This window comes from Bemisia tabaci, chromosome 2 (genome assembly GCF_918797505.1).
Source record: "Bemisia tabaci chromosome 2, PGI_BMITA_v3".
In the NCBI taxonomy this organism is placed as follows: domain Eukaryota; kingdom Metazoa; phylum Arthropoda; class Insecta; order Hemiptera; family Aleyrodidae; genus Bemisia; species Bemisia tabaci.
Window position 1 is genome coordinate 58334376 of NC_092794.1, and position 18246 is coordinate 58352621.

The window sequence follows — 18246 nt, forward strand, 5'->3', positions numbered from 1 at the left end:
AGAATCTAAGGGGAGAAACTTCTGAGTATCTACATAAGTCAGAAAATGAAAATATGGTCATTTTGTATGACATCCTCATCTGAAACTACTATCACAATTGCTGATTTTTACTTCCACTTTCGTTCTATTTTTTTCAAGAGAACGCACCAACTATGTAGCTTTAAATTTTCGTAAAATATTCTGACTTCTAAATGGAAAAATAAAAAACTTTCGGAAAAAATGTCAATTAGTTTTTCACTTAAAAGTTGCAAGGTGAGGGGCAATTTTTAATGTCAAATAATAAAAGTAAGTAGTTTTTATTTTTAGTTTCTTTTCTGCCCTTTGATTTCTTGCTCTCAGTCTTGTATCTTCACCTTGCTTTTGTCACAGGTAAAAATTACAAGAAAATAGGGGTCAGTTTATGTCTCTTAACTTACTGATGTATAACACTGAATTAATTCTTATTTCTCTGTTTACTTTTAAGTATTCAAATGCTGTACTCAAAAATAAAAAAACTGCTAATAATTAGAATTATGATTTGATTAAAAAGTAAAATTACTCAGAGGGTTTGTCATTAATGCTTAAAGAAATTAGTTTGTGATGTAAAAAGAAAATCGTACCCGGCACATGATGAATTCAGTGACGATCCAGTCAGGATAATGCGTATCATTGAGCATAGTAACAGAGATGTCACCATAGTAGACAGGCAAAGTGTCATATGGCCAGTAATGGTCGCACTTCTCTCGCGCTTTCTCAATGCACCTTGTGAGCATCACAATGGCACGACTATTGCTCTCCCAGCACATGCGCCAGAAGTCATCTCGGGTAGAATGCAAAGGTCCTTGTGTTACAATAAACTCTCTCGGAGAGTTGTGACCTGTGACATAATTGGCATTAATGTAGTCAGAGCCTTCTTCATCATCCACTGGCTGCAATTTGAAGCGTGAATGATCATAAGGTAAAATATTTGTGAATCTATTTTTCGGACGGTTACAAGAAAGATCCGCAGCACTGCAAGACTGCTCTCGCCCGACATGTTTTAGCTCCTCAAATTCCTCAGAGAAACGGAAATCAGAATCAGCAGACATGATTCTATAGTGTTCTGCGAACTGGTCTAGGCGAATCGGCCGACTGGTTTCAATAATACTGTCAGCAAGGGAAGCACAATCTTGTCCACGATGATCAGTCGTATTTTTTGTTGCAAAACGGCGTCTTCGTAGAAGTAACAAGCTCACAAGAATGAGAACTATGAGCCCTGCTAGACCAATGATCCCCAATACAATTGGGGTATTATCTTGGTCTGTCTGAATAGGGAAAGAATATGCAGTGTCAGTGAATTTCTCCAGTGCTGTAAATGCTCTGATCTTGACTCTGTATGTTGATCCGCTTTTCAAGGGACCATTGCAGTAACCGGTTGATTGTCCCTCACAAATTTCCTCTCCAATGGTAAAGTCTTCAATAGATGAGTTCTTGAATGGATAATATGGTTCCATAACCTGATAGGGGGGCCACACGCTATAAGCTTGAACGTCCCTCCAACTAGGCATCTCTAGACCAGAGGCATTTTTAGAGTCATCTTCTGCGACAATGATTGTGTACATAGTCACCTGTCCATTCTGTTCCGAGAAATAGTTCTTCCTGAATCTGATTTGAATCGTCGTGGAGCTGCGACACACTTCTGTAGGAACCACTTGACTGTTCGGCTTTGGAGGAGGCAAAATTGGCATTTTCTCAGACCATACTACTTCTGGTCCATAGCCTATTCTTGTTTCAGCTTGTATCCTGAACGTATAAGCTTTACCAGGTTGCAAGCCTTTAATAATACCACGGAACTCCCAAGGCTTGAAATCTCGTGCTTCCGTGTGAGATGATCCTTGTAGTCCATAAGTTATGGTAAACTTCCGGATGATTCCGTTGGCTTCGTTGTCTGGTAAAGCCCACTCAAAACTGATTTCACTTGGTCGAATGTCAGTTGGGTGGAATTTCTCAACTTTTCCAGGTACAGATTCTAAAGTTTGGAAGATGGCCGATACAGGAAGGGAGCGGCGAAGAATGAACGACTCAGTGCCAGAGCGAACAACGACTGTGAACGTGTAGTTACGATGTGGTTTTAAGTCTGAAATTGTGATGGAGTTATGCAGAGTTAGGTTCTGGATTAGGAGTCCCTCAGTATTTAAATACTGAACTTCAAATGCATTGAATTCTCCTGTTGGGGTGTCCCAATTAAGAGTTACGGTAGTGTCAGTGATTTGAGTTGCATTAATGCTTGTTATCGGTTCAGGATATAATCTGTCTTGTCTTTGCAGAGGCTGGCTGGCTACACCATCCGCTACTGTCCAGACAGTGATGTTGTAAAGACGGCCTGGCATGAGGTCATTGAATGTTACTTTCCATTCTGTGTCATTGGCGGATTTCTCTTTGATCGGAATGCCTGGTTCCGACAATGAAAATCTGTACAGATCGAAGTGTGACTGGGATTGGGGCGTAGGCGTGTAGCGGAGTGTGACAGAATTGGTTGCTTGCTGATTGTTGACCACGAGAACTTCTGACAGAATAAGAGGGAGTGTTCGGGTGGATAACGAAGTAACATCACTCTCCAGACCATATGAAACGGTATAGATGTCAAAGTCGTACTTGACACCAGGCGTCAGATCTTCAACAAGAGCTTGAACAATCACTTGTTTCCCTTCCTCCGGGCCAGAATCCGTCATGTTCTTTCTTCTTACAGTTTCTGTTTTTGCTTCTGGCCCAAGAGGAGTCCAAGTTATGACATAATACTCGATGCGACCCTCAGGTCGAGGAAACTCTAGAGTTACATTGGTTGAGTCGATGAGAGGAGCAATATTCGATACTGGATTAGGTCGCACTGTGTGATTAACTTGTAATGGATGAATCGATTCAACTCCGTAGCTCGCGGTGTTAACCTGAATTATATAGCGTTCCCCAGGGGTCATTTCAGCTATCTCTGCTTCCGGAGGGCCTGTTACACCAGGTAACCGTACCCAAGTTTTTTCTTCCTCTGTCCGGTACTTGATTAAATATTCAGAGAAAATTGTATCGGATGGTTCTTTCCATTTGACAATGACCATATTGCTGGTTATTTTTTCAATGGTTAGATTTTTGGGAGGCCTCGGATAAACAGCTTGGAAGTATTCATGCGGCTCACTTCTGAGACCATGACTGATGGCGTAAACTTCTATTTGATAGCCAGCGCCAGGATAGAGATTGTCCAAGAGGAGGTTTGGTTCTGTTGTGATCGTGGTGATTGGTTTTTGGTTCGTTCCATTCCTCAAATGGATAACCTCAAACTTCTCGTGCTTTGAGTTGACATCAGACTTCCATGAGATGTTCAGTCCAAATTCTATTGGTTTCAGATCTTCAATAATAGGAGCGGAGGGACGAGTGACGATGTAAATTGTTGTCTCATTGCTTTCCATGCCATTTGAAACTGCCTGGACTGAGATGGAAAAGTTGCGTCCAGGCAACAGAGATTCAAGCACATATTCAGTCTTATCTGTTGTAAATTGGTTATATTCTCCATTAATTGATTCTGCTTCAGCATAGCTTATCTAAAAACAAATTCACATCAATTAGAGGGAGAAAATTTATAGAGTAAAAAAATTGGCAAGTTTTGAAATAAAAATTCACTTAAAGTAAACGAACATTACATTTTTAGCAAACATGTGATAATTTGCAGCAAAAAAAAAAAAGCCCTTTTTAATTAGAAGCATTAGTCTGCTACCTCATTCAGGAAACTTTCCAGGACGAACCTTAGAGTAAATTTAAAACAAGCTGCACTCACATTTCACTGTTTAATTGGACTTATCAAGCGGTAATAAATCGCTCAGTTTCAAACGAAAAAAATTGCTAGAATATAATTTTTGCTTTAATTTTGATTTTGAGAACAAGATTTTTAGAGGACGGGAACTGAGAAATGGTTTGACACAAAATGAAGTGAATTCTGGCAAAACACTGAAACAAAAATATTATCTCCACAAACTAGGTTCTTACTTCTTAGTCAATGTCATTTTAAGACCACATTGTTTTTGGGCATTTTTAAGTGAGTGTTACAACGGTACCATGATTAGAGAAAAAAACGTAAGATTTAATGAGGATTTGGCTTGCTAAATTCTTTTTTTAAAAAAAAACAATTGAAACATCCTGCATGGCTAGCTTATTATTGATTGTAAGTTCACTTAATTGTCTTCCAATTAAAAAACTACATAGGTAATCACTTCTATCTGCTTTAGGCATTGAATTCTAAAACCGCAGTCCCATTGCCCTCGGCATTGAATTATCGATGCTGCCATACATGTAAACTTATAAAGCTGTTAAGATGACTGCTCTTGTAGGGAACATACCTTGTAGGCTTCTTGATAACTAGTGTTATCGGGAGTCCATGAGATAGTCAAATCACCAGTCGAATCATTTATTGAAGACTGCAAGTTATAAACTGGTAGAGGTTCTGAAAAAAAGAGGCACAATCATTTAAAAAAATGCTTAAAAGGTTATTGCATGCATTTAATCAGTGCCTTCAGTTGGCATAGTTGTATGGGGCCGCCGTAAACTCATAAAAAAACATCACATCAGCTGATTATTTGACCTAAACCACTAGACCATTCAATAATTTACACAAGAAACGTTTTAGGAAAATTGTCCAGTATTGCAAAATTAAGATTTTTATATCATTGCATCAATGACAGTCTGACTAACTTTTAACTTAAACATGACTGAAAATATGAATCCAAGTAAACTCACAGAAGTTTGGAATTTCAAATTGAAAAACTATGAGCCAACACAAACTTGAGAAAAAGGGTTTGGATACTTTTTTATTCCATATTCAAAGTGCAAAATACCCAACTAAAGAATAATGATGTGGCTTTTTACTAACAGAGAAATAAGTAAATCAGTATCAATTGATAATTCAACTGCTATCAGTCGCAACCAAGATTTTCAGTAATCATCTTTGAAGATAGGCTGTAATAGAAAAGAAGAAGAAAACTTACTTAATGTGACATTGACAGCAGCAGGCCAGCTGGCGACTTTGCCAGAGAAAGTTTTGACGAGAACAAGATAAGTGCGACCAGGTTCGAGACCATCACTCAACTCGCACTCGGTTGGTTCATCGCGACCTTTCAGAATAGGGGTAGTTGAACGTGATTGTTGACGCACATTCACAGAGACTTGATATTTATCGAATTCACTGAAATAAAAAATAAAAATATTGATTATGTATCTACTGAACATGAGATTTTTCCAAAGGATTTATCAGTTAGTAATATAAATTTCAACCATAAAAACACCAAAAGTTAGTCTTGAGCTTTCATCTGATTGAGAAAGTATGTCAAAGAATTACGCAAAAGTCACAGATCTGGCAAAAGGAACAGAAAGATGAGCAAAAGAATCTCTGGGTGCATTCTAGATTGTAATCACAGAGGGTGGTTAACACAGCAAGTCAAACAAACAGCTTGAGCCAATTGTGCTTGATTATTCCGATTTTATTGTCAATACAAAATTAGAATTGGATGTTGGATTGAGTTTGAGTTGTCAACAGTATGCTATTGATGCATGAAATGATGCCATTAAGGAAAAAAAATCTATTTAAAAACGGGGTTCTGAGAACCGCAAACTTACTACAGCACTTCAATGAACTGGACGTTGTTTTTTACAACTCCCTCCATAAATAAATCATTTTTGGTAAAGGATATCTGGTAGAACAAAGTTCAGAGGAAAGGAATCAACTACATTGAAATAGTTTAAAAACAACCTATTTGCATAAGGGAATTGCAGATCAGTCATTTGATTCAACCAACCTCCAGCTTTTCAGGTAATGAAGAAAAATAAAATTAAGGCGAATTTTTTTTACCTGAATCCTTTGGGTGGTTCCCAATGAACTTTGAAGCTATGGGAAGTAACAGATGCTTTGTCATAAGTTAGTGAAACAGGACGCAACGGTATAGTTCCGTATTGAGCTGTGGTTGGAGCAGAAATTTCGTCTTCACTTACAGTTTGGACAGATATGTTGTAGGCCCGTCCTGCAAAAGAAAGGTGCACATTAATTAATGGAGTCAAATTAGACAATGTTTGAAAAAGTGGCTGTATTGATGATCAAAAGAACTCTGTGAAAATGAACTTTATCAAAAGGAACTATGTTCATAGGATTTGCATCCTACATGATTCATTTTGATTTAATTCATTTGCACATGGTTCTCATTAGCACAAATACACCCGAGAAAAAGATGCTTTGAGATTCTGGAGGAGTTTAAAAAAGATTCAAGAAAACTTCTTAATATCTTTTATTAATCCTTTATTTTCACTTACCTATGAACAGACGAGCTAAATTTTTTATTCTTGGGCATTGATGCCTGCTTACAAGTTCCTACAGCCATTCCTCTTAATTTGGCTGACAACAGCTCTGATATTGGTCACAATGAATTACTTATTTTTCCCCATATCTGATAAAACTAATATCTTTTAATTTGTAAAGTTTGAGGGATAAATTTAATGGACCTTTCACTCAGAAAATAATTTTTCGTTGAGGGTTGAGCTCCTGTCCAAATCGTGAATTGGACTAATTATGGAAACAAAAAGGAAATGAGCTGTCCATAAAACTGTCCTGAATTATTCATGATAAAAAGAGAATTTCATCACACAAAAAATACAAAACATAAAAATATTGAAGAATATAAGTGAGCAAACTATCTATTTCCCAAAGTTAAAGAGATACTGTGATTTAAAGAATTTTGCTCAGTTATGACCAACTTTCAAATGAAATTAAGTTAAGTGATCAGATATGGATCAAGATTCAATGATTGCTCTAAAGAATAAACACTTAAGCACATATATTAGGTGCAGAAATCAGGTTTGCCTGTAACAATAGAACTTTTGGTACAACAAAAAAATACAAAATCTGAGATGGAGATACATACAGTTCTCCTGTATTGGACAACAAAAATAATCACAAACTCAATGGGAGAACTATACACAAAGACAGAGACAAGCAAATAACAAACATAAAAACAATTTGAAATTCTGATTGTAGGAAAATATGAATTCATCCATTAAAAAAAATTCACAATTTTAAAACCACCTGGTGCGACACACACACCAAAAAAAAAAAAAAAAAAAAAAACATTCAGATTCAACTGCAAATTTTGTACTTCAGAAAGTACAATACCGCTCTTTTTTAGAGGTTTTTTGTTCCCTTCCTTCTAATCATCCACGTTAAAAACCTAGAGTTACTTACCCTAACAGCATAATAATCGGCATCTCAAATTTGCACCAGTTCATTAACCAAACTCGGCACAATTTCTAACCCTCTCCAAAATAACTCTGGATTATCTCTTGTTTATTTAAACAATTGCATAATGCTTGGCTCAATACTCAAAATATTTTGTAACAAAGCACTATATATCTCTTTTTAAATTTTGAATTATTTTAATAATTACAGATTAAGATTATAAGCCAACTAAGCAAATACATCCTACAAAAATAAAAAAATAGAGATAAAAAAAGGAGGAGGGGGATTTCAAAATCGATTTCCAATTTTTTGAGAGGGTAAATTTTGGCATGACATGGCTCAGAATAAACATGGGCTGAATGAATCAGACATGTTACATTTTGGAGCAAAAAGTTTCACATTCATAATGGCCATTTCACACAAATTAACTAACGGTCTATCTAGTATCAGCAAGCTTGAAAACCATGCAAAAACTTCTACAGAATACAAAATGAAGAATAGACTCTTTCAAAATGTTAAATATACCGCCAAAAAAATGGAAATAAGATACTATCAAGAAGCAACACAAAATAGCATGGTCACTCTTAAAGCATGAAGTCGAGGAAAAAGTAGGATAGGTGATCTTAAAACTATCACAGAAAAACAAACAAACATACGCAGAGAAAAAAGAAGAAAAAATTAGCAACTATTACTAACTCATTGCTTAAGTACGCTGGGTCAACAACAACAAAAAAAAATATTCAAAAGTAAGAGGTTCATCTAAAATATCAGTTCTAAAATTTTTATTTTTGAGCAAGGAGAGGTTGGTCAAGGCTCTTAGCTTTAAAAAGACCTTTAAAAATTAGACAATTCACTCAATTTCTTCTTTTAATACGGGGCTGACAAATTTTAGTTTTTAAGCTTTTGGGGAAAATTCAAGTCTCAAACAAATAACGTTTGGTTGAAAGCTACATTCTATAGAAAAAAAAAGAAAAAAAACTGTAATTAGAAAAATCATGAGCCACAGCAACATTGGATATAACCCAGAGTTCCTCTCCTTTTAATAGAATTGGAGGAAGAATGAAGTGAGTTCCTGTCCTGTAGATGAGACTAATTTCTTAGATGACCCTCCTTACAAGTAAGAACAGAATATTATCCTCTATCTCTACCAATTTTCTGCTGCTATACACACAAAAAAGGCAGGAATTCAATGCAAAGTGCAACCAACTAAAAAAGAACGATTTGATAAACGGGATACACTACATTTAATGCCTCAGATAAAAAATGAAAATCACAGACATCTGAGCTGGAAAATTGAAAATTTCTGTCTTCGACTTACATACTGTTGCGAATTCAATCAGTGTTGATTTCAAGAGTTTATGAAGCAAGTTCTGTTAGTGTTCTGTCTGTTAGAGGAGAGAGGATACCAGAATATGAAGAATTAGTTTATTAGACATCTCAAATGTTAAAATTAATTTGGAAAAATAAGGATTTGATGAAGTAGTTAATGCAACACTTAAGCAGCAAACCGTTGTTACGAGATGAGGATTCCATACCACAATTTTACTTAATTTTAATTGGCATCCCCAAAATTAGAAAATTAAACATTTTCAGTTGCAAAGGAATCACCTTGAATGGTTATTTGAGATCTATTCTTATTGATGTTAAACCGAACTGAAGAGCTTGATAAACGAGTTGTGACAGGATTGCTGCAGAGCTTAGAAAATGAAATTTCCTAACATATACATGAAAATATGCAGGATGGTTAAAAAGATGTAATTTGAGATTGTTTTCATGGGAAATTCGTTGTTCAAAAATACAAACCCATTCTAAACGGAACATACAGACTATTTGGAAATTTTGTTCTGACACTTTGGTTATTTTTCATAGCGTTTCCCGGTTTTTTCTGATTTTTTAAGATTCCCTGACATTTCCCTGTTTCTTCAGTGTTTCCTGACTGTGGGAACCCAGATATAGCTAACCTTAATATATATAACCATAATATAACCCACATATAAATAACCTTCAATGAAAAAAGAGACTTCTTACTTCTCATGATTCCGATACTTGATGTGAGAGTGAAAAAGGAACCCTGGAGGTGCTTAATCATACTGATCAAAGTGACAGAGAGGTACCTCTGACTGCTTCTCTGACCTCCTTGTGGAGAGCAAGATATTTTATGAGGCCATCTTGTATTTTTTGGCAAACAGGTTTCAATGAAAGCTTAAAATACACAAATTTTTACTTGCTTTTTGTGGTTAAATATTTTTAAAAAAAATCCAAGAGAAGTGTAAACTAAGTGCACTCTCTACTTTTCAAAAATGCAAAAATGAATAAGCTCAATGTTGACACACAAAATAGTGCTGAACTGAACTAGATTGCAAGTTGCAAATTGGTTCTACTGAAGAATCGGGTTGAGAATTTTCATCCAATTCTGTGACTAAAATTCACCTCTTGAGGATATAGGGATCATGTTAATGTGCTAAGAAACTAAACAATCGGGTTTCGATTCAAAATACAAAAAGGTTCTCTAATAAGTGAGTTAGAGGATATACCGATGGCAGACGTGGAAAATCGTGTATCTCTATTTGGGACATCGCAGACTTGCTGTCGTATTTTATTTTTTCTTTGGTTTGGTCAATGCAATTTCTTAAAAACATTCTTGAATTTTCTTCTCCGGTAGCAGAGTAATCTTCATAGATTTCCAGTTATAAAGTTGGTTTATTTCTATTGGATTAAATAAAATAGGAGTGGAAATTTTGGAAAATCACAATGGAGATATATGATTTCATACTTTGGTCATTGGTATGAAGTTAATATAATTTCACATACAGGGATTATAATATGTTACTCTGTGAAGTTTTGGGATTGAAGGGAGGTGTAAGATAATGAGAGATTGTGTGAGTTAAGTCATCCAAAAGCTAGGATTTACAATACGATAAAAAATAAAAAAATACTAAGAATACATCTGGTTATATTGAAGATCTGGATGGTGTTGCTACAAACCAAACAGAAAGAAAGGAAAAAAATTGGTAACAAAAGTTCGTATCAAATACTTTTATTTATTGAATCTCATAAATGAGATGTAGGTCGCAAGTTTCCCTGATGAAGAAACAATTTTAACAAAAGATTAATACTTGATTCCAGAAACGATAGATTTGTTACTCATGGTTGGAAAAACATTGAGGAAGATTCCCAGACTGAATAAAAGCAAATTTTAGGTTAGGTTTATCTGTTTTAATTTTTTCAAAATTAAATGAGAGGAACTAGTTTAAATAAGAACGCTTTGTTAGAAATCAATTTTTTTATATTTTAACCAAGTCAAGCTCCACTATCTCGATCCTCTGATTGTATTCAATAACGGAGCAGCCATGGGGTCAGGAGGAAATTGAATGATTGTATGTTTAGCATGATAAAAAATAGCACATTGCAACTTGAGAGGAAATTCAATGAACGGCATTTGAAAAAATACTGATTTCTACTTGGGTTTTAGGCAAGAAAAATAGTCATACTTTCTCTACCCACAGGGGGAGTGAGAAAATAAAAATTGGTTAGAAAAGTACTTTTGTTAATGAGATGTATAAGCAGAGAGATTCCTCACTTTCTGACACTCAGAAGTAAGTAGCTTAGCCTAATATGATGCAATTTTCAAGGTTTTCCACGATTTTCACCCTTTTTGCGTAATATGGTACTACCAAAGAAGATGAAAGTTTCATGACTTGAGAAGGCTTTGAACACAACTTCATTAACATGAGATGGGGAGGAAAAACCAGAAATAAAGAAATAGCCGGAATATCTGCCCAATCGCAGATTGCTGTGACAAGCTGGGTTATACCTAATAGCACCAGCTATCATTAAATTAAACAAGATATTGAGCTGACGATTCATATTCTAGGAGTTATTTACCTGCCTGACAGAAATACTTACATTGAAATTTTTTTGAAGAATATAACTATGAACAGTGAGGAATCCAACATTGACTTGTTGAATGCTGAAGCTTTTTTAGTCTATGGTCCCTTCAGACCAATTCAGGTCCCAGTGCAGCTACCCCTACTGGTCGGCTAGTTTGACTAAGAGTTGCTGCAGTATCTTAAAGAGCATAGAACTGTCATTCTATTGTAACTTTTATACTCCTCGCCAGGTTTTAACATGTGTTGGTATCTGTGAGCCAGTGCAGTAGTCAATGTTTGGAATAGAATATAGGTTTTTAAAGCGGTTAATGACTTACCAGGGACGAGTCCTTTGAAGGCTGCTTGTGCTGGGCCAGGGGGTTCTCCCTCCTTCTCGACATAAAGGACACTTTCTGGGGCATCCGGTGGGTGTATTGACACTTTGTAGTGGGTGTAAATATTGGCTGGGTAGGATGGTTGCCATAATACAAGGAGTGTTGTCTCATTTCGGAACCAGACAATAAATTTACCAGGTGTGTTTGGCTCTGCAAGAAAAGAGAAGAAGAATGATGGGTTCAACATTTCAAAAACATGGCAGATAACAAGTCCGTTTCAGTAATAATTTTTTGCAATTAATTGATACAGATCAATTTCAAATGGCAACCTTGAAATTGAGCATTTGAATAGTTTACAACAATTTTTGGATCCAAAATTAGAAGTCAAACATTTCCAAATCTTTTCAGGAACTTAGAGCAACAAAAAAAAAAGCTCAAGCTGATTCACAATAGCCGCGAAGAGTTTGCTGAAAGTCCGTTGATGAGCAATGGACCAGCTGTTATATTTTCCCGACTTTCCTTGATTTTGGGAGACAAATCCTACAGGGAAATCAAAGAAATCCCCTGATTTTCTCACATATTTGTATGGGAGAAATTAGATTTTTCTCCGAAGTTGAGATCAAAATTAATTTTAGTCAAATTTTGGGTAATCCGATCGCCCTCAGTCAACATAACCACCAAATTTCTAGGCAAAACGGCCTCAGAGTAAAGATATCTGGTTTGTAAGATTGAGTCCTTTAAAAATTCTTGGATTTTACCAGATTTTTCATTCCCTATAGAATCACAATCTTCCCAGGTTTTTTCAGATCCTACACATCCTGCATCAGAATCTAATTTTACTTTGGGCTTCAGTTCAAAATTGTTAAATTCAAAACGGATCAGCGTTCTGCCTTTCCCCTAAAATAATAAGCACCATCTACGATTTTTTAGGAGTCAAATTAACTTTTTGCATACACATCATAAGCTACTGCTACTTTGCTATTGTGAATTAGAAAAAATTGGCAGGGAACATCAACTTTTTTGGGTGCCTCCATCGCGCCCCCAATTTTTTATGCCAAAGCTCGATTGTTGAGCGCACTTGGGGCATGGGAAGGGAAAATACTGAAAGAGATTTAAATAGTTCCATACAAGATTTACATATCATCATTGTGAAAAGTTGGACAATAAGGCTTTGAAAATGTAACAGAAATTTTCTTTAGACTTGCACTAACATCTGTAACAATCTTAGTTGAAATACATGCATTGATTTCTGATTACTATGTGAAGGGGAAGATACACCTACGAGCTAGACAAGCTTCTTCAGCAGCAAGTAGGCCTTCAGCTGTATTCGGCAATGTTCATAGCCAATCAGGTTGCAACTTGCCACCTGTAACTCACTCAAAGTTGGATCAGATCCTACTTTTTGGGTCAAGACGCGCATGAAGCACGCAGGTGTATCTGACTCTTTGGAGAAAGTTAACTTACTTGTAGTAAAATTCCGAGATATGTATGCGACACTTTCCTTATTATCATAAACACTGAACAGCTGGACTTGGTATGATCCTCCTGGTGTTAGCTCTCGCAACATGTACGGACTGGCATTTTCTCCTAGGGGAATGGTTCTAGGAGGCGTAGAGACTCTTAATGGAGAGGCTTCCGATAAACTCGACACCTTGAATGAAATAAATTATATTAGTTTACCTGATTAATTTGACACCAAAAATCAACATTTTTGTAAAATCAAACTTTGGAGTGCTATGCATTGAGATTTACTCATCTTATCTACGAAAGCATTAGTTCAGATAAAATTCATTTGAAATTCTCCTTAGAGGCAATGGTGGCAATACGGTCATTATATTATCTCTCCTATCAATACAGTCCTATCATGTATACACTGTCACACAATTATAAAACTTGAGTTTGGAGTATCTTGATAACCTTACCTTTGGTACATGGTTGGACTATCTCATGCGAGATAGATCAGAAGTAAAATTTCAATTTTTCATTTTCCTAAGCTGTACCAACTTTGGCACAGGTTGATACGATTATAGGCAAAACTGGAGATATACTTCCTAGAAACTTTCAAAACAAGGTTTTGATCTGGGGACAAAAATGTAGATCCTATGCAAACTTTGTGTGCCATTTCTTGCGTGTCCAATGAAAAAGAACAAAGAAAAATCTAAAAACAGCAGTAATTAGAGATTTTATCAGTCTAGAGGTGCAGAGATTTTCTAACCACTCACTCTGCTTAGAAGCATGAAATAGAAAAACCCTATCGGATTTTTCTTTTAAATTTTTATTTTGACAAAATTTTGGCAGAGAAAGGTTTACTTATTTTGGAGGAAAAGACTTCTTTTTTTTCCTTAAGGGGAACTGACAATGAATTTTGGTAAAAAATACAGGAATTTCAATTGAGTGTAGGGAAAGAGCACCCCCTCATCAGTTAGGCAACATTAGCTTTCGTCTCTTACTATTCATTATCAAACAAAGAGCTGATTTTAAAATTGATCACATATTAACCCTCTGAAACCTTTACTTTTATGTAAGTATTACTTCTTCAGCAAAAGGAGTTTCTTTAAAGTTTCAATTTTAAAATGATTAAAGTTTTTTTAAATTTATTATTCCCAATTTTTCTTCTACAACCAAGAAAAAAAAATTACAGTATACGAGTGGTGCATAGTAATGAGTACCTTTAATTTGAACCCAGAATAGTGACCCAGTGCTGGTGGGCTCCAACTAATTTGCGCCGATTTTCCACCTTTGACATTTACAGAGAGATTTGATGGTGGGTCAGGGGCTGAAATGCATAATAGAATTTATAGTGAGTAAAATTCTGGTGAATACACATGCTTAAGGAAATAATATCATCTGTAGTTACATCTGTAGATGTAACTGGCTAACTGTATTTGTTGAGGCATAAAAAGGAAAAAAAGAATCTGTTGAATATTGTAAGATTCACTGGTATTGACTAGTCGAAAAATATGAATTAAAGCGCAATGCACCACAATGCATGTCTCACCCTAGAATTTCATGTAAAACATGATTTTCACAATAGCTGGTTTGAAAACCATCTGCATAACATGGAATAAATGAACCAGCAAACTTATACTTATCAAATGAAAGACAAATGATACCTGGACAGATGGAAAGAGAAGTTTACCCGTCTTTCAAGAACCAAATTTCATGAAAGATAAGAAATGAGACGAGTCTCTGAGTGCCATTGGCTAAAAACTCAAACGTGTAAAATTTGAATATGCTTCAAATGCTCTTAAATGGGCTTGCAATGCTAGGCATTGGGAGAAAGCTCATCGGCAGGGCCGGATTTACCTATGGTGCATCAATGCAGCTGCACAGGGCGCCAGATTTTGAGGGGCGCCAAATTTTGGGTTTTTTTTTTCCAAACTCTGCAAAAAATTGAGAATTGCGTCGAAATTTCAGAAGCTCTGATTGTTGATTGATTGTATAAAGGCACTGGAGACATAGACAAGAACGGCGTTACAATATTAACAATGTAAATATTGCATGTTATTACTCCATATGTGCCTGTGCATGCATATGAAATGCCTATTTTTGTCCCACCAGAATTTTCTTGCAAAATTAGGTACATCAGAGAACCATTAATTTATTGTGTTCCATCTTTTAAATGACTTGATCCTAAACTTTAAGGGTCAACATTTCTCTTAGTTTCGTAGTTAACAGTAACAGGAACCTGGTTTTGGTTTCTGCACCAGAATCATTCACTCACTCGAAAAATTCGTATTTAGTGAGAGTTAGCACGTAGTAACCAAAGAAGACCGTCAGGTTGGGATATGCACGGGCGGGGGCGGGGGGGGCGTGCGAGGGGGGGGCGTGCGAGGGGGGGCGTGCGAGGGGGGGGGGGGCGACTCGAAAATTTCTGCACAGGGCGCCAAAAACGTAAATCCGGCCCTGCTCATCGGATCAGTAGTATTTACAATCCACTTAGGGTAGAAAACTAAAATCAAATTTAAGAGAATTAAATAAAAACTAAAAAATCACCTGTTGTCACAGAAGCCGTCCATGTCAACCAATCATGAACAGAGGAATTTGAGTAATACAGCCAAAAATCATACTTGGTACCAGGAAGGCACTGAGAGAATTGAATTACATCCTCGATGTTATGAGAAGCGATTGTTGTGTTCGGGGCAGGTTTCCCATGAGGAGGTGAGTAGTCAAGTCGATAGGAGCCACTGTCTTGACTGAGGTTTCCTGGAATCTGGATCACTAGATCAGCGCAGAAGCATGCCTTGAATTGAAAAAAAAAAGTCTGATAAATTTTTAGGATAAATAACAATTGTTAAGTTAACAGTTTTCTAATTAAACTGCAAAAATAAGGATCTTGTTTGTTCGGGAGGAACATTTTTTTTTTTTTTAATTTTCTTTCACTCAATTTAAATTGCCACCCCCACAGTCAACCCCAGCTTTGGAGAAAAGTCTGGGGACCATCTACTCTTACCCTGAAAAGAGGTTTCCCTAAAATTAACTGTCATGACAGCTATGGAAGGGTGGAGGAAAATAAAAAAAATTTGAAAAAAAACGAAAGTAGGTAGCAGCATGAAATCATTTGAAAATTAAGTTAAGTATGATGAATGGAGCTGCTTGAAAATTAATCTTCAGAATAAAATGACAAGTTTCCTCTAAGAGACTTGGATGGAGATGAAAAGACCCTTTACTCAATGAAAATCACTCTCTCGTAAAATGTCCCACTGCCCTGTTCTTTCAGTAACAGTCACAAGTGGAATTTGTCAGCCTTGTGGAAAGTGCAGACAGTTGCTGCTTTTATACAACCATTCAAATGATCATTTAGTATGCACGCAGTTAGATCAAAGCGTAAAAACTAGTAAATACATCATTTTCATGACACACTCTCCCTCTTCATATGAACATAGCAATATAGATCTCTGAAGGCTAATGTACTTACTCGAGGTTACGCTCGCGTTCACCTCAAAGGCTGACATTCTGAGTGCACCTATTTTTGAGATTTGTCAATGCTGAACCTATGAAAACATACATCTTCATTGTGGAGTTACCTACATAATTTTCCCCAATATATTTATCCAAGTTTCTAATTTTGAAATTCTAAAGGAGTATTCTTGAGAAGGTGAGGAGAAACTAAAGGAGAAAATATGTAAAAACCATCAGTAACATCATAGAGAAAAAAATGAAATGTGCTGAAAACTGAGATGTCGCAAACTGAGATATGTAGTTCTATAGTTGCCCCAGTAGCATGGCCCTTTCACCAATAAAACCTGAGAAGTGAGGGACTGTAATGGGTATCCAATATCAAATTATCTAAGCCCAAGTATGTAGTTGGATGAGTCTGTTGTAGTTTGACATTAATTCCATAAAAACACAGCAGCAACTTCAATCCACAATATGCAGCCACCATCGCAAGAGACTAATTCACCTGCGAAGGACACCCACTGGACATTAACCACCAAGTGTAGCAGGCCCCATGAAGCTTCATACAGATTAATAAGACTAAATTAAAACAGAATTTACTTACGTTTAATAAAACTAGGAGATAAACGGACACAAAGTAATGAGTATTGATGGATGGAATGGAATAAATGGAAGATTTCATTGTGTGAGTGAAATTGAGATGTGCCCTACTTATGAATGAAAACAATCACGGTAAAGCACGGGTAGACACAGCGTCTACGAGGGATAACATGGATTGGCACTGATAATTGATTGGGATTTTATGAGATTCACTGATTATCATGACTGCGAATTATCGACACTAACATATTCTAAAATCTAAAAAAAGTTAAAATCTAAAAAGCGAAATCCATACGGTACCACACAACACAACCACTTGTACTTGTACCAGTACACATAACAACACGAACCAACACCAACGGTTTTCTTGATGTTTGATGGCATTCGTCTGCCCTGTCTCTGCCAGATCTCGGTGACATGGAAAAAATGATAAGCTGAACCTGAACGTATTGGATAAAAACAAAAAGGCGATCGCGTAATCATCAGTTACCTAATTACTGCATTTTTTGTTCTGAAAACGTGTTTCTCGGGCGCTTCTGAGGTGTATTGATTTCAAATCGCTTCTTCATCCTGTGTAGTTACTCTGCGCGCTTGTGTTTCATTTTTCATGATCGAAATCTGAATTTTAGCTATCCAAAAATCTCTACTATTTACCTCTTAGGTTAAGTATCCATGATTTTCACAATGCAACGGACAAATACTTTAACGTTACTCAATTTCTAATAACTTTCGCGCTGAATGATTGACTATCCGTCATTTCATTCACAACAGATTTTCTCTGATAATATGGTCATTGGTCACCCGGTGACATGGTCTGGAGACGGAACTCGGCTGATCGAAGAGGATTAATGGGTAAGTTTAAAGTGAACATCATTACAATTTTTTTTGTCCATGAATTGTAATCCTGCAAACCACTGCTGTTTTAGAGTTCATAGTATGTGCATGCAAGATACTGCCTCTCCTCTATAAGATTCGAAAGCGACTCAGCAGTGAGAGCCCCTGGGATTTCTACCAATTCTACTTCGATGTTTTTGACTGAATCCTATCCTGTAGTCATGCATATCTTTGATACATGATTAGATTCGGCTAACTTTAGTGTGGACATTTGACTAGATTTCCGTGTAGGGAGTCCGTGTAACTGTTGGGCCTTGTGTTCAGGGGGGCCAGAGGCGTAGGAAGGGGGGGCCTGGCCCCCCCTAGAATTGGAAAAAGTATCATCTGGCCCCCCCAGAAATTCTGGATGTTGCAAAAACACCTTCTTCAATGGTGAGTCTCTGTCGCTGTGGCCCGCGAAAGGATGCCTATAAATAGAAAAACCTGTTGA

The 18246-nt window shown here is 36.5% G+C and overlaps 2 protein-coding genes across 2 annotated transcripts in view; one reads left to right on the forward strand and one right to left on the reverse strand.

Moving 5' to 3' along the window:
- Ptp10D (Protein tyrosine phosphatase 10D) overlaps positions 1 to 17253 on the reverse strand; it is a 30786-nt gene extending 13533 nt beyond the window's left edge. Inside the window, exons 1-9 of the mRNA XM_019040836.2 lie at positions 16927 to 17253; positions 15420 to 15666; positions 14093 to 14199; positions 12888 to 13074; positions 11427 to 11633; positions 5846 to 6014; positions 4986 to 5182; positions 4341 to 4444; positions 600 to 3548 (exon numbers count right to left, since the gene is read on the reverse strand). Of these exons, the coding sequence (XP_018896381.2) occupies positions 600 to 3548; positions 4341 to 4444; positions 4986 to 5182; positions 5846 to 6014; positions 11427 to 11633; positions 12888 to 13074; positions 14093 to 14199; positions 15420 to 15666; positions 16927 to 17004 (4245 nt within the window). The 5' untranslated portion in view covers positions 17005 to 17253. The remainder of the gene's footprint in view (positions 1 to 599; positions 3549 to 4340; positions 4445 to 4985; positions 5183 to 5845; positions 6015 to 11426; positions 11634 to 12887; positions 13075 to 14092; positions 14200 to 15419; positions 15667 to 16926) is intronic.
- A 134-nt stretch (positions 17254 to 17387) lies between these two features.
- The window catches only part of ATP8A (ATPase phospholipid transporting 8A1), a 53682-nt gene continuing 52823 nt past the window's right edge, over positions 17388 to 18246 (forward strand). The window contains exon 1 of the mRNA XM_072295939.1: positions 17388 to 17774. Coding sequence (XP_072152040.1) covers positions 17732 to 17774 — 43 coding nt within the window. The 5' untranslated portion in view covers positions 17388 to 17731. The remainder of the gene's footprint in view (positions 17775 to 18246) is intronic.